Source organism: Corvus kubaryi, unplaced genomic scaffold (genome assembly GCF_017639235.1).
Source record: "Corvus kubaryi isolate FWS band 111438036 unplaced genomic scaffold, C.kubaryi_AGA036_p1.0 37260, whole genome shotgun sequence".
NCBI classification, from domain to species: domain Eukaryota; kingdom Metazoa; phylum Chordata; class Aves; order Passeriformes; family Corvidae; genus Corvus; species Corvus kubaryi.
In genome coordinates, this window is record NW_024581077.1 from 1,529,482 (window position 1) to 1,548,408 (window position 18,927).

At 39.1% G+C, this 18,927-nt stretch overlaps 1 protein-coding gene and 1 long non-coding RNA gene across 3 annotated transcripts in view; one reads left to right on the plus strand and one right to left on the minus strand.

Moving 5' to 3' along the window:
• The window catches only part of LOC121662649, a 787,841-nt gene that overhangs the window by 327,286 nt on the left and 441,628 nt on the right, over positions 1-18,927 (minus strand). The window lies entirely within an intron of this gene.
• NOX4 (NADPH oxidase 4) overlaps positions 1-18,927 on the plus strand; it is a 113,761-nt gene that overhangs the window by 10,549 nt on the left and 84,285 nt on the right. The window contains exons 3-11 of one of the 2 annotated variants that reach the window (XM_042024028.1): positions 622-732; positions 1,652-1,736; positions 2,400-2,497; positions 4,369-4,396; positions 6,976-7,048; positions 11,575-11,655; positions 15,498-15,726; positions 17,704-17,868; positions 17,999-18,061. In XM_042024028.1, coding sequence (XP_041879962.1) covers positions 622-732; positions 1,652-1,736; positions 2,400-2,497; positions 4,369-4,396; positions 6,976-7,048; positions 11,575-11,655; positions 15,498-15,726; positions 17,704-17,868; positions 17,999-18,061 — 933 coding nt within the window. The remainder of the gene's footprint in view (positions 1-621; positions 733-1,651; positions 1,737-2,399; positions 2,498-4,368; positions 4,397-6,975; positions 7,049-11,574; positions 11,656-15,497; positions 15,727-17,703; positions 17,869-17,998; positions 18,062-18,927) is intronic. The other variant, XM_042024029.1, reaches the window with a different exon arrangement.

Genomic DNA, 18,927 nt, shown 5'->3' on the forward strand with positions numbered 1-18,927 from the left:
ACAGTTCCCAGCTATTGAGCAGTTAAACTGAAGAGAACCTACTTTCTTTGTGTCCAAATATGGCATTGCATAATGTGAATGGATGAGGAGTTTTGTGACAATTCTATAACAGTCCTTGGAACACCACGATCATTTCAGTTTGACTGAATCAATATTTTTTTACATCTTTTTGTGGCTTAACAGAAAATCATTACACTTCAGTGGCTTTCTAGTGTCATCATAAAATTTGTCACTTTTTTATTTAGTTATGTCTGTTGAAGCTTTCAGGTGATTTCTCAGTGGACACTTACTGTTGTCTCAGATGTTTTGTTCCATGCGACTTTGGGCACTGATGAGGATATTGGCTCTTCTGGTAGAAAGCTGTCATTTGTTGTTAACAAAATTAATTATTAATAACTTCTTGATGCAAGGATGAGAGCTGTTTCCTTCTCTGTGAGAACAGGATAGCATGCTGTGTGTACTGTGGCTTTTTCCAGTACAATAAAACATCATGAAATGCCACTTTTCTGACAAGTCAGAGAGCATGGGAACTATTTGGTTTCACAGCAAAGAAAAAGAGACAATGCTGACACATGTACCATTCCTTTCTCATGTAATCTAACTCTTGCAATATTTGTTCAGCTAGGATTGTGTGTTAGCAGAGCTTCGGCATCTGTCCTCAATCTCAACTGCTGCCTCGTCCTGCTACCAATGTGCCGTGTTCTCCTGGCCTTCCTGCGGGGATCCCAGAAGGTGAGTACTGCCCCCGGAATGCAGCACTTGGGAAGAGGGCCCTGGTCTCTGTTTAGTCTCAAAGTAATAGAAAAAGATCTGGTTTTTATACAGTATTGGCTTGCATGGTGCAAATATCAGACATTCAGCCTAGATTCATGATGCCTTTGAAGACAGGGCTGGCATTGTCTGGTTTGATTTGACCATCATGAGGATGGTTTCTTCAGTGCATTTTTGAAGGATGGGGAGTTGCTGTGGAGCTGTAGCCAGATGAATTCTCCTCTGTCTTTCCAAACTCTTATATTAGAGACATCTGTGTCCTCTCAATTGTTTCCTGGTAGAATTCAACAGAGCACAAACAACTTTGTGTCTGCATGAACATAAGTGTCCTATTGGAGATGATAGAACTTTAAATAAAAATACTGAACCTGATACATTTGTTATCATGGGAGAAACAATGGTTTAGCTTCTTTGTGATTCACCAGTTGCTTTTACAAAAATATCAGTAATCCTTTTGAGGAATATTTGTATTTGCTAGATGCTTGCAAATTGAACCTGTAAGTTCTGTTAATCATGTGACAATACCCAAAAGATTGGTAGCTATAGATGCACATATGTATGCAAATACACCGTTCCATTTGATCTTGGTTATGAAAGAGTCAGTGTTGCCTACACAATTAGTGCTGGAATTCCTAAAGGCCAGGAGGTAAATTATGTACTGTTGACATCTATGTAATACAGATTCATCTGTAATTTCTTCATTAAGTTCTCAAAATTATCTCCCTGGCATAATCTAGTAGTTTTTAAATTTAGGTACTATGCTTGCGAAGATGCTAAATCTGGTAAAAACTGAGGATGCTGTTATATCACCACAGTTGCTGTTAGTATTTGTTTCTTTGTTTTGTTTTGGAAGAGATTGCTTGAATTCTTCTCTTACTAGGTTGCCAGCAAGAAAACCAGAAGGCTGCTAGATAAAAGTAAAACTTTCCATGTGACATGCGGTATTACAATATGCATCTTTTCAGGTGAGCTCTTACTGTGCTGAGCAGCAGCATGTTTTGGAAGCACGGTGAAGCAGTACTTTGTGGTTTTTCTGCTGCAGTACATTTGGGGGTAGTCTTGCTCTGTGCTTGCTTGCCTTAAATTGTAAATGCCTTCTCGAATTTGTGTGGGTTTTGGTTCATTTTTTGCTTTAAGCACATGGGCATACATTCTAATGTCAAGCTTTTCCTTAAAATGCTAGTTTCTTAGAAGACAGATATGTGAGATCAGGTCGAAATCTGCCATTCCAGGTGAACCCTCATTGTGCCTAAGGAATTTAAATGAAAAAGCAGGGTACTACAGGCTTACCTGCAGAGGAGGGAGCAGTGGAGACAACTACCCAGTTTGGTGAAGAAGAAATGCTCTTGGCTGGATACCTTTGAATGTTGTCTCTCGGCTGAAGCATTGCAGTACAGAAATTATTGCTGTAGTGTTAAAAAAAATCCTAAAATACATACAGATTTCTGTCATTAATATTTATAAGCTGATTTACTTTAGAAAAACAATTAACAATTCTTTAGTCCCTGGTATATCTCATGCAGGTGATATGATTATAGCTTGGCATCTGGGTGGCCACGGGAAACATCCAGCACTTGTTTAGAGAGCCTCAGCTTTACTCAGTTTTTTTGGTTTGTTTTTTTTTTTAGTCATACATGTTGCTGCTCATCTGGTGAATGCTCTTAACTTCTCTGAGAACTACAACGAAGAATTTGTGACCCTAAATGCAGCAAACTATCGTGGTGAGGTGAGCCAACTGTCCTTTCATATTTTGTTTTTGAGCATATAATTTAAATATATGAATGTTTGCATATTCAGTGCCACTGTGTGATCTATACAGTGCTGCTGTTTCTTGCACTGAAAACTCACCATTGTGTGGATTCCTGTGGATTTTACTTCTTTCTCTGGACAAAGCATGTATTAAAGCCAGCAAGGTTCAGTCCTATTTGATTATTAGATGGAGAATGCAATCATCAAAACTTTCACCTTGCACCTTGTTCTTGCTTCTCTTCTGCTTCTCTCTCTTCCTTGGGTGGGCCTGGTTGACACATTTCTGCTGCTTTTTGGGCACATTTGTTCTGCATTTCCAGTATTTAAAATACAGTGATATTTGAAACTGATTTTGCATTTTTCAGCTGCAGTGAATGCAAATATGAGGATATATGCTAAGCATGGAATTAGTTATCTACATGAACTGGGCAGGAAGCTGATTTTTATTTGCAAAATACTTGATTTGTGTGTCTTCTCTGACTGTAGTGTAGATCTCTTGCAGGAACATCAGATTCCTAGTCTCTTGGCCAGGTGCTTACTCGTGTATTTGGCACTGGAGAGATATTTGCAGATTTTAGAAGCAAGACCAGAGACCAGCACCCTTTCTTCTTGGGCTACAATCAAGTTCCCTCATGTTTGTGTTCATTCTAGTCTTGAGTCTGCATTTCTTTTCTACCATTTTCATTAGGAGATATTTAGAATGACCCTATCCCAGCTGCATTGTTTCCTGGAAAAGGAGAGTTTGACTCAGTCCAGGCTCATAAGGACCAGCAACCAAGGTCTTCCATTCCCTGGGGGTGAATGATCTAATCACCAAGCTATTCAATGGCAGACAGACATGCCAACACCAACTATTGTGCTGAGCTTCTGGGTTGAGCTGTGTGTTGCTTGTGTTAGGAGTGGTCTGATATACTTAGCTTCATCAGGAACTTTAGCAGGAGCTTGCCTCAGGCAAGAACGTGCCAGGGTTCTAAGCCTCTACTAAGCAGCCTTAGGAATTTTGCAATAGAAAATGGAGACAATAGCAAGTTTTTTAGGAACTCTAGGGTCAAAACTCCAGAATTTTAGGTACTTTAGTAGCTCTTGAACTTTTGTACTTGAATTCCACTTAAATCACTTTTTTAGCTGTGGTGGATAGTCTGGATGCTACTCTCATCTTTACTTGGGTACACACATCTGGATGCAGATGAGGTCAGAAAGAGGGTCACTTCATTCTTCCTGTCCTGTATGAAAACATCTCCCCTCACTGCATTTTACTGCAACTTTAAATAAAAAACTTTTCCGAGCAGTGAAGACAAAACCTCTTGAAGTATAGGATCAGGGAAAGTGAGGCAGTTTTACCTGATGTTGAAATATCCCCTCTTCCTTTCACACGTGGTGACGGACATGGGAACATCTGTCAGGTTCTTTGTGTTCAGTCTTGCTTCAATAGGGTTCAGTGCAAATCTCTTGGTTATGTAGCTGGCAGTAAAATGCTTGCCTCCTGTCTTACATTTAAATTCAAAACCTCTCCCTCTTCTGCTCCACTCTGTCCTCCCAAAGGAATGAGGTAACTGAGTAAAGTTGAGCTTTAATAAAACAGTTATCTGTAAAATTATCTGAATCCAAAATTATAGATCAGAGTTATCTTTGCTGGGGGAATGCAAAGGCTAAAGGTTCAGTTCATGTTGAATTGCAGTCAATGTAAACTGTTACCAAATGCCAAATTCATTCCTGCTTTCAGATTTAGGGACTTCGTATGTCTTAAAATGTGTGAACTTTATGGGCTACTTATTATTATCACATTATTCATGTAGATATAAAATCCCATATGCTGATTTTATTTGTTCTTGCTTGTCTATTTTTCAGGACCCGAGGAAACTACTTTTTGCAACTGGTAAGTCTTTTGCAAAACTGAATGAGAAAAGTTTGCTGCTTCTCATCAACACTGCAAACAAAACTTCTTTTGATCCTGTGTCGGCATGCTCCATTTGTTGTATCTCAGCAATCTGGAGTTGTGTTATTTGTGTTAATATAACCTGGGTTTGCTTATCCAATAGTCAGGAAGCAGGAGTTACATAAACCCAGTAGCAGGATAAGCAGCATCTTCAAATCTGTTGTTGTACAGATGAGTCAGCAGAAAACATTAGTTTCAAACAGAGATTCTCCATAACATTAAAACCAAATTCCTAAATGATCCAATTTCTAGAAAAAGAAACATAACAGGAAAGCAGTCTTTTTGCTTCAGCTGGTTTGTTTAAGGTCTGGTTGAGTTTCTGAGCAATCTAAACTGTTACATGGGAATCAGGCTTGCAGGACTCATAAAGGATAAATAGACAAAGACATTTTTGCAGGAATTTAGAAGGGAGCAGTGTTTGGGTATGAAGGGGCAGGTATCAGACTGAGCTGTAGCACTTCATAAGCAGATAAAATTCCTGATGCCATCACACTTTCTTCCTTATTTGGATCAAACACAAAAATCCCGACTTGGTAGCATTTAGGGCACAGTCAGATCGAATCCGTGAATAGACGGCAATGATTCTAGGTTTGTCAATCCCAATAGGTGTGCTGGAATTAGCAGCTGGCACGACAGTATTCCCCAAAAGACCTAGGGAGGGTTTAGATCAGTTGAGAGTAGAGGAAGTGAGAAAACGAAGTGATAGAATCTGAGGTCAGAGTTATCTGCTAACTGGAAGCAGTCTGGGTGATGGGTGTAGGTACTGAATCAGTGGTGGTGGTTTGAAAGAAGGTAACTGGCAGAAGGGGGAATTAAAGATGGAAGGGAGGAGAATCAAACCAAGCAACTGAGGATTATGTTTAATATCTTGTATGAAGGAGAAGGACTTGGGATAGAGAATGAGCAGTGAATGGTCCAATCAGGTTTTGTCCTGGCTTGTGGGGACATGTTGGAAGCTCTCTAGTTGAGAGGTAGAAAGCCTTTTACCCTCTGACAGCCCCTAAAATACTGCATTTTCAAAAATTTGAGTACACTGTTGCAAAAAGCAGTGATTCTAAGTAATCTTAAGTTTAAAATTAGTCTGTTCATTCCCTGTCCTAATGATTGGTTAGTAACATGTACTATTTGTGCTGAAGGAGTGCCCAGGCAGGGACCAAGATTTTGCTCCACTGGGAGCTGTGCAAATAATTAAAAAACCTCTGGTTTCTTCTCAGATAGTTCAAAACAGTGAACAGAAGGAATAAGGAATCAGGAGGATTTATAGAGCGATGATGGCTTTTCAGATCAGTCCAGGAAAGAACCTCCTTGTATAAGGGTGTGAGCCTGTGGGAGGAACAAGTATTCAAGATTACACTTAGTGGAGGAGAGTCAGGGACAGGGCAGAGAGGAAACAGTAAAAATGCACTGATAAGTTGGGGCAAGACTGTGAGTGATTTCAATTTGATGGAGAAGATAATTGAAAAACTGGACATAAAAGGTGACCTCTGGCTTGAGTGGCAGTGTAGGAAGCTGGATCAAGTGCTGTACTGCAATTGCATTGGAGGTATTTGTGTCAGAGGGAAGATTCATTGCACGCTACACATCAAATCAGATTGAGAAAAAAGAAATTAAGAAGGAGGCAGTGGACAGAATGCATATTTTTTTCTTATTGCAACTCCTTTTAATTGCAATCTTTCCATGAAGGAGCGAAATCAAGTTTTTTTACGCAGTCCATGAGAAAACTTCCATTGATTGTAGGGCTGTAAAAACAGGAGTGAGTTGCTGTGTGTCAGATTTTGAGTATCAGACTTTTCAATGAATGGGTATTGAGAAGTTTATAAAAAGATAAGATTTGAGATTCTCTCCTTTGACTTAAAAAAGAGCTGAGGATAAACTAGTTCTGGTACAAGTCTTCATTTGAGCAGATGAATCCAATCATTAATATTTTTAACCTTTCCTTCCCAAGAGTTGGCTGCAGATCACTCTCGCAGACCTTGCTCTATGGGCAACAATTTCAGGCATGATACAATGCCATGGAGAGTAATTTCAGGCTCTTCCTCATTCCAGAATGAAATGGGCTGGCAAAAAATTGTAGTGACAGCTTGCATAGAAATTGATTTGCTTGAAATTCTGTCCCTGACCAGGTTTTTAATTGTCATGATCAACAGAGTGTAGTGTTTGGAATAAAAAAGAGACAGAAACTTGTACAGTCAGTCTTGCAAGTAAACAGTGTTTATTCTTAGTTACCTGCTTAGACACAGATGTCACAAGCAAAAGATGACAGGAGCAAAGACAAATAGGAAATTGTGATGCATGGTGAAATGCAAGGAAAAGGGTATTTTTCTTTGGAAGGTGGGGAATTACACAAGAACTCATCTTTCCTATCTGGTTTGGTATATGAGTTGTCCTCAAGGCATAAGTACATTCAAGAGTTTGATTAAATTATGATTTGTGTGTCTAATTCCACTTTCTTAAAAGGTCATAGTAGACAAGTATACCTCTTCACAGTTCAAATGTAAGCTATCTTATGTCCTTTTTAGTTCCAGGTCTGACTGGAGTCATTATGGTGTTAGTATTATTCCTAATGTGCACAGCTTCCACGTATGCCATCAGGTAAGATGTAATCTGATCATTATGCTGAAAAATGCCATTTCAGTAATCATATTCTCCTACTGATTAGAGTGTTAAAAATACCAGTTTTCTTGTCCTATTTTTTTCCTAGCTTGCAGTAAAATTAGCACAGTGAATTTTGTATTAAAACCATTACAAGACCTGATTGAATTGCCTTCTGAAAAAACTATTTAATGAGTGTGCTCGGTTAAAAATGTGGACTTTTAAAAATTTAAATAGTATTTTTATTCCTGGTTGTACAGGGAGACAGTAAACTCAGCATATGGGAAGTTCTGTCCAGTGCATAAATTAAGTCCACTGGAAGAAAAATAAGATGTTATCTTTATCTTAATTATTTTCACCAATTAATTGTAAGAATACACTGTAAAAAAAAAAGGTAACAAAAAACCAAACAAAAAAACCCAAAAAACCCCAAAATAAACCCCTAAAAAACCCAAAACCTGAAACTATCAGCAATGAAACAAACTGAGACAAAATTATGCTACTGAAGTCGAACGTTGCTTTTAAAAGCTCTGCTTCTGGTTGTCAGAGGTACTCTTTTTAATGTGAATTATAATATACCAAACAGCAATGCAGTATTGGCTCAGAGCAGCTGCTGGGATTTCTAAAGGTTTGGTCCTCCAGTGAGTTGACATTCTGACCTGTGAATGACTGGTACCTTGGGGGATCTAGCCCAATGTTGAAGTCTTTTTAAGGCTTGGGTTCTGCAACTGAACATATAAAAATAACCTCTTCATTTTTACAGAAGTTGAATTCACAGAGTGTTTATGTAAGTGCATCATCTCAATTCAGCAAACATGGAAAGATACATTTATTATGTATCCTCAAACATTATTGGTGCTCCATTAACATGTGAGTTAGATAAGTGGTTTTGAACTCTGTTGAACTAATCTGTCTTTCCTGAGTAGCTGTGTTACCTGGCAATGTTATCCTGTGATTTGAGAAAGTAGTTCAGCAAATACTTGTGCATTTTCAGTAGACAAGGCTTCTTCCAGGGCTGAGACTTTTGTGAGGCACTGCAGGCTACAGAAGTGCAGGATTAGGCTGCTGCATGACATATCAGCATGGCTGCACATTACATGGTCCACACAGATGGCTCTACTTGCAAAAGAAAGACAGTTTTGGGAAGATGGTAAAATAAAACAATTACTTTGCTCTGCAGCATTGAGCCAGAACAAAGTCCTGTCTTCAAGGCCATATTAAATTAGAAAAACATAATGTATTAGTGATTGGGAAACATAGAAAAATATATGTAGTTGTAAACATTCTTGGAAATAATTTTGGGGTTCATGCAACATCTTTTGAAGTTACATGCTTGTTAGTTCCTTCCACAGTGAGTGTAAGTGCCAATACTTTCCCAGCTTTCTGCCATCTAGCCAGCAGAATCAAAGCCCTGAAAGAGATAATCTGCATCTCCTGTTACTCTAGCAATAATTCTTCTTTGGAAATTTTGTCCTGGCTTCTCCTTCAGGCATAGAGATCAAGCTCGTCTTTATTATAGCGTTTTCTCCTAAGGAAACAAGTTGCTGCATGCATCTCTGTCCCTTTTCAATCTCTCTCCCTGTGGATTCTCACGTGCCCTATCATGGCTGAGCTTACAGTGCAGTTTTAGGAAAGTTAATTGTAAATGTTCACTCTCTATCAGAAACTGAGCTTTGTAAAATATATTTCAGAAACTGTTACAGTCTTGGATTTCATCCCTAATCTGCTCTTGCACACTGACCTGCTTAGTGATTTCTTCCTTTGTATGTTCTTCCTGAAATTGTTCTATGCATGATAATGCTTCTATTTTCATGCCTTTTCAGTAAACTGTGCAAATAAGTATTAGAAGGACTGAATTAGCTGCTAATGTTTTAAAAGGGGGAAAGGATTATTGCTTGAAAAATTTTCTAAATTTTTGCCATGTCATACCTGAGAAGTAGACCAACATTTTTGTGTTCATTATTTGTTTTCAGTAGGGTTATGAAGTTACCAGAAAACACAATAAATCCCATCAATAAGTGTTGACATTTCTGCCAACTTTAAAATTAACAATGTTTAAGATTTGGAAGTCACGTATTAAAAAGAACAATAAAAAGATAAGGTTCTGCAATGCCATCTATTTTTGTAACCAAATATTCTAGTCTTCAATTTCATCTTCTTAACTGCCACATATATCTTCCTTTTCAAAACTGTCTGTAACAGGATTAAAAAAAAATTTTCCAGAACTGTGCTGCTTAGTGTGTCCCTTTAAAGCATGATAAATTCCCCTTACCTTTCTCAGTAAATTAACTCTTGCAGGTCTTCATTTGCAAAATTCTAAAGTAGGTTAACCAAAATTAAATATTCAACTTACTTCAAATTTTCAGGACTTCACATTCCTAAGAAATGCATGCATTCTGTGAATAGTGTCTATTTTAAGCCCTAGGAATGTAAAAAAAGGAAATGTTCTGAAGAGCTATAAAAATGTGTGTATAGGAAGATTATTGACTATATTGGAATACTGTATGTATCTGTAGGGTACACAGTTCAAGGATACAAGTAGGAAATGCATAATTATTGCACTGTTGGAAAATACGCTTCATGGTAAGAGGTTCAAGGATTTACATGCCTGTATAATTTAAGGAGGTGAAGTTCAGAGGGCTTGCTCACGCTTAGGGGAACTTGATACATGTGAGGAACAAGGATTTTATAGTAGAGGTATCTGTAGGAGTGCTGAAAGAAGAATAAAATGCTCAGCAGGCTGGAAGCTGACATTTAGACGTTTTCAGACAAGAAGTGTACAGTAATTTTAATCAGTGACAATAATTAGCTGTTGAAAGCAACATGTCAGAAGCAGTCCGGGGATAGACTTTTCATCACTGAAATTTTGAAAAATTGGTGCATTCTGAAAAAGGTGTTCAAGAGCCAATAAAACAAATTCAGTGTGCAGCTTTTGGTGTTGTAGTATGATACCAAATTAAACCAGAGCTCCAAGACCTGTCCTTGTCCCTTCTCATGGTATGGGGGTTTAGCCTAGATGATCTTTAAGGTCCAGTTCTAGGATTCTGTGACCTGTTTTGGGCCAGAGGGTAAATTTTGCTCTCTTTGTGCCTTCCAATTCTGCTTCCACTCTGCATACCATTGTTCTTATTTTCCTCTTGCTGATGATTACTCCCACAACTCCTCACGGATGCTGATGAGTGACTTCATGGAAATGCTTCTCCGGGTGTGGGGAGTTAGAAAAGGTTTGAGCAGCTTCAAGGAGGAAACAGTGTTAACATAGTGCTGACTGGGGGAAGAATGGCACTGTGGAGGGAGGATTTCAGAGCCTTGCTGTTGCTCTATTCCTTCCTTTGCTTCCTTCTTTGTTCCTTTCCCTGTTTGGATTTCATTTTGGTAGCCCTTGTATTATCAAAATTGCTTTTCCTCTCTTGAGAAAGAAAACAAATTCTGTATTGACAGAAATACATGCAGTATATGCTTCAGTTGTCTTGAAGGAAGAGCAGTTATATAGAAGACCATAGGAGATAGGAGAGCAAAATAATCTGCAAAAAGTTATCTGTGTCAGAGGGATAGCTTCTTAAACCATGTTCTCAGAACTAAAGATGTTTTTTATTTAATAATTGGTTTAGTTTATGAATGGGGGTAGGTTTTTGGGTTTTAGAAGGGACTCTCCTACTGTGGTGTGTAGTGTGAGAGGTGTGTTTGTGTGCTATGAAGTAGGGTATTTTCTTAGCCATTTGGTTGTTGTTTGTTGAAAACTATTTTACTCTAGAAAAAACTATTTTACTCTAGAACAAAATAAACAAAACCATTCCAGATGGTTATTTTGTTTGGTCTTGCTTCTTTTCATATTGCCTAACAAATTACTGATGAAAGGAAGTGCTCTTCACCTCTCCTGATCTCACAGTGTTAATGTTCTTGTTCCTCCCAAAACCATCAGTCCTAGAGCCATAATGTATGTGGCCTCCTGCCCTGGAAACTCTCCTGCCTGTGTGCTCCTGTTGTCTCATTGCTCTAGGTCCTGTTCCTCCTGTATCTCCTTCCACTTTATACCCTCACAAGTTTTTTACACTTCCCACTGGCCCTTCTGCTGCTGTCCATGCCACCTCTTTGTGTGTTACAGCCTTAGTGACACGTTAAACTGTATTGGGGCAGGGAGAATGCAAGGTCACACTCGCTGTAAAGAGGTTGAGTTTTGAGACTGGAGGTGGAAGAACTATCCCAGCTGTAAGGATCTCGTAGAGACTATCTAGGACCTATGAAAGACCTATGTCTCTTAATTTCAGAAGAGTTCTCTGGCTGGCTCTGTACTTCTACATCCTTAACTCTCCATCTCAGCTTATTACTTCTGTGCCAGTCACTTGTTCTTCTCAACACTTAATTGTGTGCAAGTACAGTGTGCCTGTGGGAAAACATACTGGGCTTTGACTATTTTGCATGACTATGCAGTGTATAATGATGTCCTGTGTGCACAGGTCTGCTTTTAATTAGCAGTGATTCCGTCTGAGTTGGAACAGCATTGAACCATGGTTTATTCTTTTCAGGGTTTCAAACTATGACATCTTCTGGTATACACACAACCTTTTCTTTGTCTTCTATATGCTGCTGATGCTGCATGTTTCTGGGTAAGTAAATGGAAAATACTGTTCCTTTTCCTGAAGCACAACCAGAAAAGAGCAGTTTCCTTGATTGCTGCTTTTCCCAAGCTTGCTTGAGCACAGTGGGCCAACTTTGGGACAAGATGTTGTCCTCTGGTGTGTGTTTAAATAAAGATCAGGTTGTAGCTTGGAGAATTGTGAGTGCTGTAGCCAACTAGCACAAACTTCTTCACTTTCGAGATTATTCCTTTTCCATTTCCATTGCCCAGTGTCTAGTGAGAAATGAAGAAAACATTGTTTCTTTTTCTGCCCTCTCTTACCTGTTTGCTGAGACAAGAATATGAAGCAAAGTTGCTTCCCTTGCATTTTCCTTTCTACCTTTCTTTTTGACTCCGAAGAAGAGGAAAGGATTGGCCTCTCCCTAATTACCTCTTTCTCTTTGCTTACAAAATTTGCTAGTTTTTCTTCTTTTTCTCACAAATATCAGACAAGTGTTTATGTGCCATGAAGCTGATGGTCAGATCTGTATCAGGCACAAACAAACTGAGCTCTGTTGCAAGGTAAAGCATCTTCCAAAACTTATGACATATGTCTGCATGGGTTGGGGGTTGGACTAGATGACATTTAAAGGTCCCTTCCAACCCAAACTATTCTATGATTCTGTGAAAATCTGTTCCATTAACATCTCTGAAGTTTCATCTGTGGATGTAGATGCAGAGTGCAGAGGAGGGAAGGTGTATTTGAATGAGGTTTTTTTCTCCATGTCATCAAATACCTACTGAAACATAGGGTGCTTGAATGTGTGACACTGAGCACTGCTGCTTAAACTTGGAAAAGGAATTAGATCTAGCAAGAACATAGTAGGAATATGTTGCTGAATAAAACGTGCAGCTTGAGAAATAAAGAGTTCAAAACAATTGAAACTCCTGGACACAATTCCAGTTTTTGGTGAGTTTGTTGGGGGTCTTGGGGGAATTTTTTTTGGGTCATTGTTTCTTTTAGGGGTTTATTTGGGTTTTTTTGGTTTGCTTTTTTTTTTTTTTTCCTATGGCATTATCACTTGTTTATAGCTGGAGAAGATGGATCTAACCTGTTCTCCCCATCCTAGGCCAGGATGAACTTTTCCTAAATTATTCTTGACAGGTGTTTGTCTAACTTCTTTAAAACATCTGGTGACTGAGATCGTCTAACCTCCCTAGGCAATCTGTTCCAGTGATTGCCTTTGGGGTATTTTTCATGTCCAGTTTAATTAATCTCCTTCATGGTATTATCCTTTACCTTTGTTTTCCTAACCATATTCCATTTACCAAGTTTGCAAACCAAGGCAGCAGTAATATACCAAGCATTTAACGGCATATTCTGGTACACAGCCTCCTTAGTATAGAATTACAAAGGTATTCAGTGCAAATCTGAAAGAACTGAGTGTCAGAAGTGGGAGAGGAATGAGTCATGGAGAGTGGGAGTCAGTTCAACTTTAAAATGCTGCCTAAATGTAGGTCTCCACATGTTTTCTCAGTGTCTTTCCCATTATGGTCTAATGAGTTCTCATAAATACAGCCAATGGAGCCTGAAGGATGCTTCAACTAATTTTGTGTTTCAGAAATCTACATTGAGGTGAGCTGGACTGATTCCTGGCTCCATTAGTGATATTGATAAGATCAATAGGAAGTGGCCACAAGTTGCACAAGGGATGATTTAGATTTGGCATTAGCAAAAATTTCTTCACCAAAAGGGTTGTCAGGCACTGGAACAGGCTGTCCAGGGAAGCAATAAAGTCACCATCTCTGGGGGTATTTAAGAGATGTGTAGATGTGGTACTTAGAGACATGTTTTAGTGGAGAACACAGCAGAGCTGGGTTAATGGTTGGACTTTATGATATTAGAGGTCTTTTCCAACCTAAATAATTCTGTGATCTGTTTTGAGATGTAAGAAAGCTTAGATAACCATTCTTAGGTGCCCAAGTTACTCCTGTGTGGGATGTCTTAGAGATTTTCAGATGCATGGCCAGTTGCTGTACAGAGCAAGGCATCTCCTGTGGCTGGACTGTGCAGGCAGGTTGAGTGAGGTTTTACCTGTCTTAGGAGTAAAGTATTTCCATGGTATTGCTGGATTCTTGTTTTGTTTCAAACTGTTGTAGGTATGTTCTTACAGTATCCTCTTATTCAGGTAGCCAACCACTTTTCAGCAATATATAAAGTGTAGTGATTCATCTGTCATATGTTAATGGTTTGTTCAGTGCAGAACTCAACCTTTCTGGGCACTGATCTTCGGTGTGTAAGGCTTACTTTTCCTTGACAGCTTCAGAAATGGGAGTTACTGAGCTTCTGTTAGCAGGCAGCTTTGCCACTCAGTTAGCATGTTTGTAATAGTTTAAATAAACTAGAGATCACTGGAGGGGATGCTCGTGTTTGCAGCTACTCTCAAGGCAATCCTCTCTTGGGATGTGCTGAGAACAGAGAAGCTGTGGGAGTTGCTGGCAGGCATACACACAAGGTTCACTTGAAAAATATTGCATGGGCTTTGACTTCCAGCTAAATCCATGAGGCACCATAATATTTATAGAGCAGGGAATGCTATGGGTATCTGTCACTTTGCCAGTATGTGGTGACCAGCAGTGATGCCAGATGCAAGCGATAGGCATGGTTGAGCAATAAATGCAGGCAGAAGCATGGGTGTAGGTGCAAGGACACTTCCCAAACGATTCTCCCAGGGTCAGATGTGGAATTTAAGAGTGAGCAGGCTTAACTTCCAAGCTGACATGATTCACTGGACCATGTAGGAAGCTTGTTACTAGCTGTCAGGACTGCATTTTGGTAGGGAAGATTGCCAGCAGCCTGTCAGAGCCCATTTAGGTTGGGGATATTGCAGATGTCCTAGTTCTTTCTTCTGAATTAAACTCTGTTGCTGCTTTGTGTATGTTGAGGAGAGGAGGGGGGAGCACATGTCCTTGATGTTTGATTGCATACTTGAGCTGAGCCTTCACAACAAGGCTTAGCACTCAGAGGGCATTGTCTCAGTATGTCTCATTTCCCACCCAGCCCCGTCCTCTACAGGTGTCATTCAGCTTTTTTTTTTTTTTTTTTTTTTTAATATTCTTCCTTCTGGTCTTACGGTCATCAAAGCTAGATTTGGAGACAACTAGTACTTCTGAGGAATTTTATTACTACTATTATCTGTTCTTCCCTATTTTTAAGGTTTCATTTATGTCCTGAGATATCCCAGAGTGTCTTAGGTTTCCAATTCTTTCTTCAGTGTTTCTAGCTGCAGCTTCAAAGTTCTCACTTCATTTCACTGTAAATTTAACTTAACTTGAGGGGGGGAAAAAAAACGGATGAACCCCACAAAATAATTTGCAAGGAAGGTTCCTTGGCTATCATGCAGGACTTTGTTTTTTCCTTCTATTTATTTGTGTGCAAACCTGATAGACACCAAGTAGTGGGAACATTCCTGCAGTTTATGATTTGGCAGCTTAGGCCACTTCTGCTATAAGATTGCCTTAAAAACAGGGCTTGCTGACTGTAGGGAGGATGAGTGAAAACAGCCTGTGATTGAATTGGAAATGTGATTATTTAATTTTTTTTTTTTGAAGGCTCCCCCAATATTTTTCCCCTTTCAAGCAGTGTTAAGCTTGAGGCTGTTCAGTGGGGGAGTGCCAAGTGAGCTGGAAAAGTTAAACCTTGCCTCTAGTGACAGAAGGCTCTATTGTTGCAAAGCTTCAATCTCATTGAAAGTCCTTAAGGCAAACGGAATAAAATTTCTAACAGAAGAGGAGGCTTGTGACTGCTTTCCAAAGTCCTCTCCAAATGAAGGTAAGTTGTTTGTTATTTACTGTTACTTCAGTGTCTTTACTATCTTTATTTTTCTGTAGGGGAGTGCTCAAGTACCAGACCAACTTAGAGGAACACCCTCCTGGTTGCTTTAATCCTAACAAAACGCTCCGACAGAATCTGACTGTGCCAAAGGCTTTTGAAGAGCTGCTTCCTGACTATACTACTGAGCCCTTCCCAGAGGACCTCCCAGTACCAGAACCCTTTGTACAAAATAGCTTTGTGAGAGTTTGTTCCGAGGAGCCCAAGTTCCAGTCGCACTTCCCAGAGGTCTGTATGATCCGACATTTCAGGTATTAAAAGCCATGCCAAGCCTTTCAGTCAGCCATAACCGCTAATTATTGCTTTTCCAGACCAGATGTTTTAATAATGGAAAATATTAAAACCTTTCGAGACATTCAAAGATTTGGTGGGGAAAAAACAATCTGTATTTAACCCTGATGTGCATTACAATGTGGTGCATAGAACAGGGAGGGTGAAAAAAATGTCAAGAGATTGGCTGTAATGTTCTTTTTTGAACAACACTGTAACAGATGTATTGATCCTGCTAAAAATGTGATTTTAGTGTCGCATTTCAGAGCAAACATTTATATAACATTTCATAAGGTCCTTTTGTAAGCATTGTGTGGCAGTAGTTAATTGAAATAATCAAGCTCCATTTGTTCTCTTTTTTACCATGCAGATGCAAGTCCTAATACTCATTTCTGGGTTGCAGTTGGTTGTGGTTTGGCTTTTATAGTCTGTTGTTTGCAGACAGGCTTGTTTTATATGTGGCATGGGTAAATGAGTATGATGACAGTGGGGACAGTAAAGCCTTTTCTTTTTCTGTTTTCCATTTTCCTTTTGTTTCTTTGTGTTTTGTGGCAGCAGCTTTTTCTTCATCCAAATTTTCTCTTTTCTTTTGAGAAAAGATGATCTGGGCTTTACTGGCAAGTAGCCTGAGGAAGCTTGCAAATATGGAGGTCACGAGTCCAAGGGCCACCATTCAATATGGTCCCATAACAGACCCCACAGGAGTTTATTGTTTTTTCCCTGTTGAACTTTTTGTCCCTTACTAGCTGCAGTGGGAACCCTTTTTCTACGGAGCACGTAATCATAATGAGAAACACTTAATTCTACATTGAATTCCTCCAACTAAGTTCTTTGGATTGGTATTTTGTTGTGGTAGTACTCCTGAATTACAAGCATCAGTGTATATCTGGCTCCACGTGACCCACAGGACAGCAAGGAGTCTTCTTGGGGCTTAAGATGCCTGCTTTAGATCCATTTATGGGAAAGGAGTCATGGAAAGAAGTGGCCACTCAATATTCTCCTGGCAGCCTTGAAACACTTCTTAGGACTTTTTGGATTTGGAAATATTGTGATACCAAGTTTAAAAAAAAAAAAAGTCTGTGAGGTACTGAGACTTGCAAGGCTTTTTTGCTGGAAGTAAATACTCTGGTAGTAGCAAGAGATGTTTATGTGTAACATCAGAAATTGGGAAGGGAGGGAAGATAGATGAGGTTTGAGGGCACTTCAATGCCACAGCTCCAATGACTGATCAGATGTGTAATTAGTACATAAGTCTGCCATAAGCTATTGGTAATTGACTCTTAGGATGGGATTTAGCTGAGCAGCTGCAAATGTCTCCATCTGGAGTAGTCACCCAGGACTCCCCATATAATCAGTGCAGAGAAATGGGCATTTCCAGGGCATTTTCTGTCTAGCATACACATCTTCCATGGGAGAAAATGAATTGCAATTCAGAAGTGCTCATTTCTTTCTGTTGTCTATGATTTTACACTAGTTTAATATCAACATAAATTCTATAGAACAAGAATGCAGCTTTCTTCAGTTTTTACTTGAACCTGAGATGACTATAAGAAGGTAATAAGTTAAATGATATTGCAAGTCAGACAGGGTTTTCCCATAAATGTTAACCAGCTGTATAGTACTCTGCTCTGTGTATGTACTGTGTCTTTCATTGCTGAAAGCAGCTGCAATCTAACTACATAAAACCAGAATAATGTGGTAGCAAATGAGGTCATTGGCATTTTTTTCCTGATGAGTTTTATGATTGAAATTGCTTGTGCTTGTGGGTGATGCTGCTGGTTAGACTGACTAAGGCTTCAGAACACTCTTGGTTTCTGCATGTAGAGAGGCGTGGATGTTAGATGTGAAGTGAGATCCTGCAAGCACTCATGTAGTTGTGAAAATAGAAAACAGAAAGTTAAGTGTTTGAGGTAACCTATTTTTGTTCTCCCTTAGACCTGGTTCTGGATTTCTGGACCTCTGTGCTTGTACTGTGTGGAGAGGCTGTACCGCTACATCCGCAGCAATAAACCAGTCACAATAACCTCAGTAATAAGCCACCCCTCCAATGTCCTTGAAGTCAGGATGATGAAAGATGACTTTGAAGCAAGGCCTGGTCAGGTGAGTTAATGTGCCTCTAAAAAATCACTCTGCTTTCTCATGAGATTGTCTGTACGGATGACTATCACTCTGTAAGTACTAGCCCATCACTGAATGCTTTGAATGTATCTTTTCTGTGGTTTTATTTCAGTATGTTATTCTCCACTGTCCCAGAGTGTCCGCCCTGGAAAGCCATCCATTCACCCTTACAATGGTAAGAAGTAGTGTTCTTTTCGGTTCTTTCTCTTTTATTTATATTTGGTAAGCAAACGGTCTTTGTTTCTTTCAAGGTGACAGTTCTCACCAGAAAGAGCTCATGTTTCATTTATGAGGGTACCAATGAATATGAAATGGCATGATTATTCTGTGTGACAGTACTCAATACATATTTAATTTTCTCTGCTGTTGAGAAAATGATAATGGGAGCTTTTTTCAAAGTCATCCATAAGTGAAAATCAATAATAAAAAAATCAATAAAATCCTTATGATTTTGATAATTACTCTAAAAGAAGTTTCAGCCATATTTCTAGACCTTAATGCAGAATGAGTGCAAATTTTAATGAACTTTTGCCATCTTTCTTTTTCAATGAAAGGACATTTCTGCGACTGCCTTTTCCAAAGTCAGAAAAACATCAGGTTTAAAAAAATAAGTTTCTAAAATTGTCTTCTGCTTTATTTTTATATTAAGAGGTATATCGATGACTTAAGGTGATATACCAGTGAGATCATACAATATTAGGATTACTACTTACTCTACTCAATTGGTCTAGAATGGGAACTGAAACCTCTAGAGACAGACTGGAATAATATGCAATTGTATATAAATAGACCTGAAGTTCTTCAGGAGTACTCAGTGCAGAGACCTGGGAGATTCTGCTAAAAAATCACTGCACTGACTGGCTATATTGTTACAAAAGCAGTGTCTGAGGTTGAATATTAGTGGCAGCTTTTTCCTTCCGATTGGAGTAAATGCTTTTGGATTGCCTGAATTGGTCATTCTTCTTCAAGAAAACTGCAGAGATAAACATTCACGTTTGATTATTTTCTTTGGACTGATAACTGATACTTTATCCCCACTGA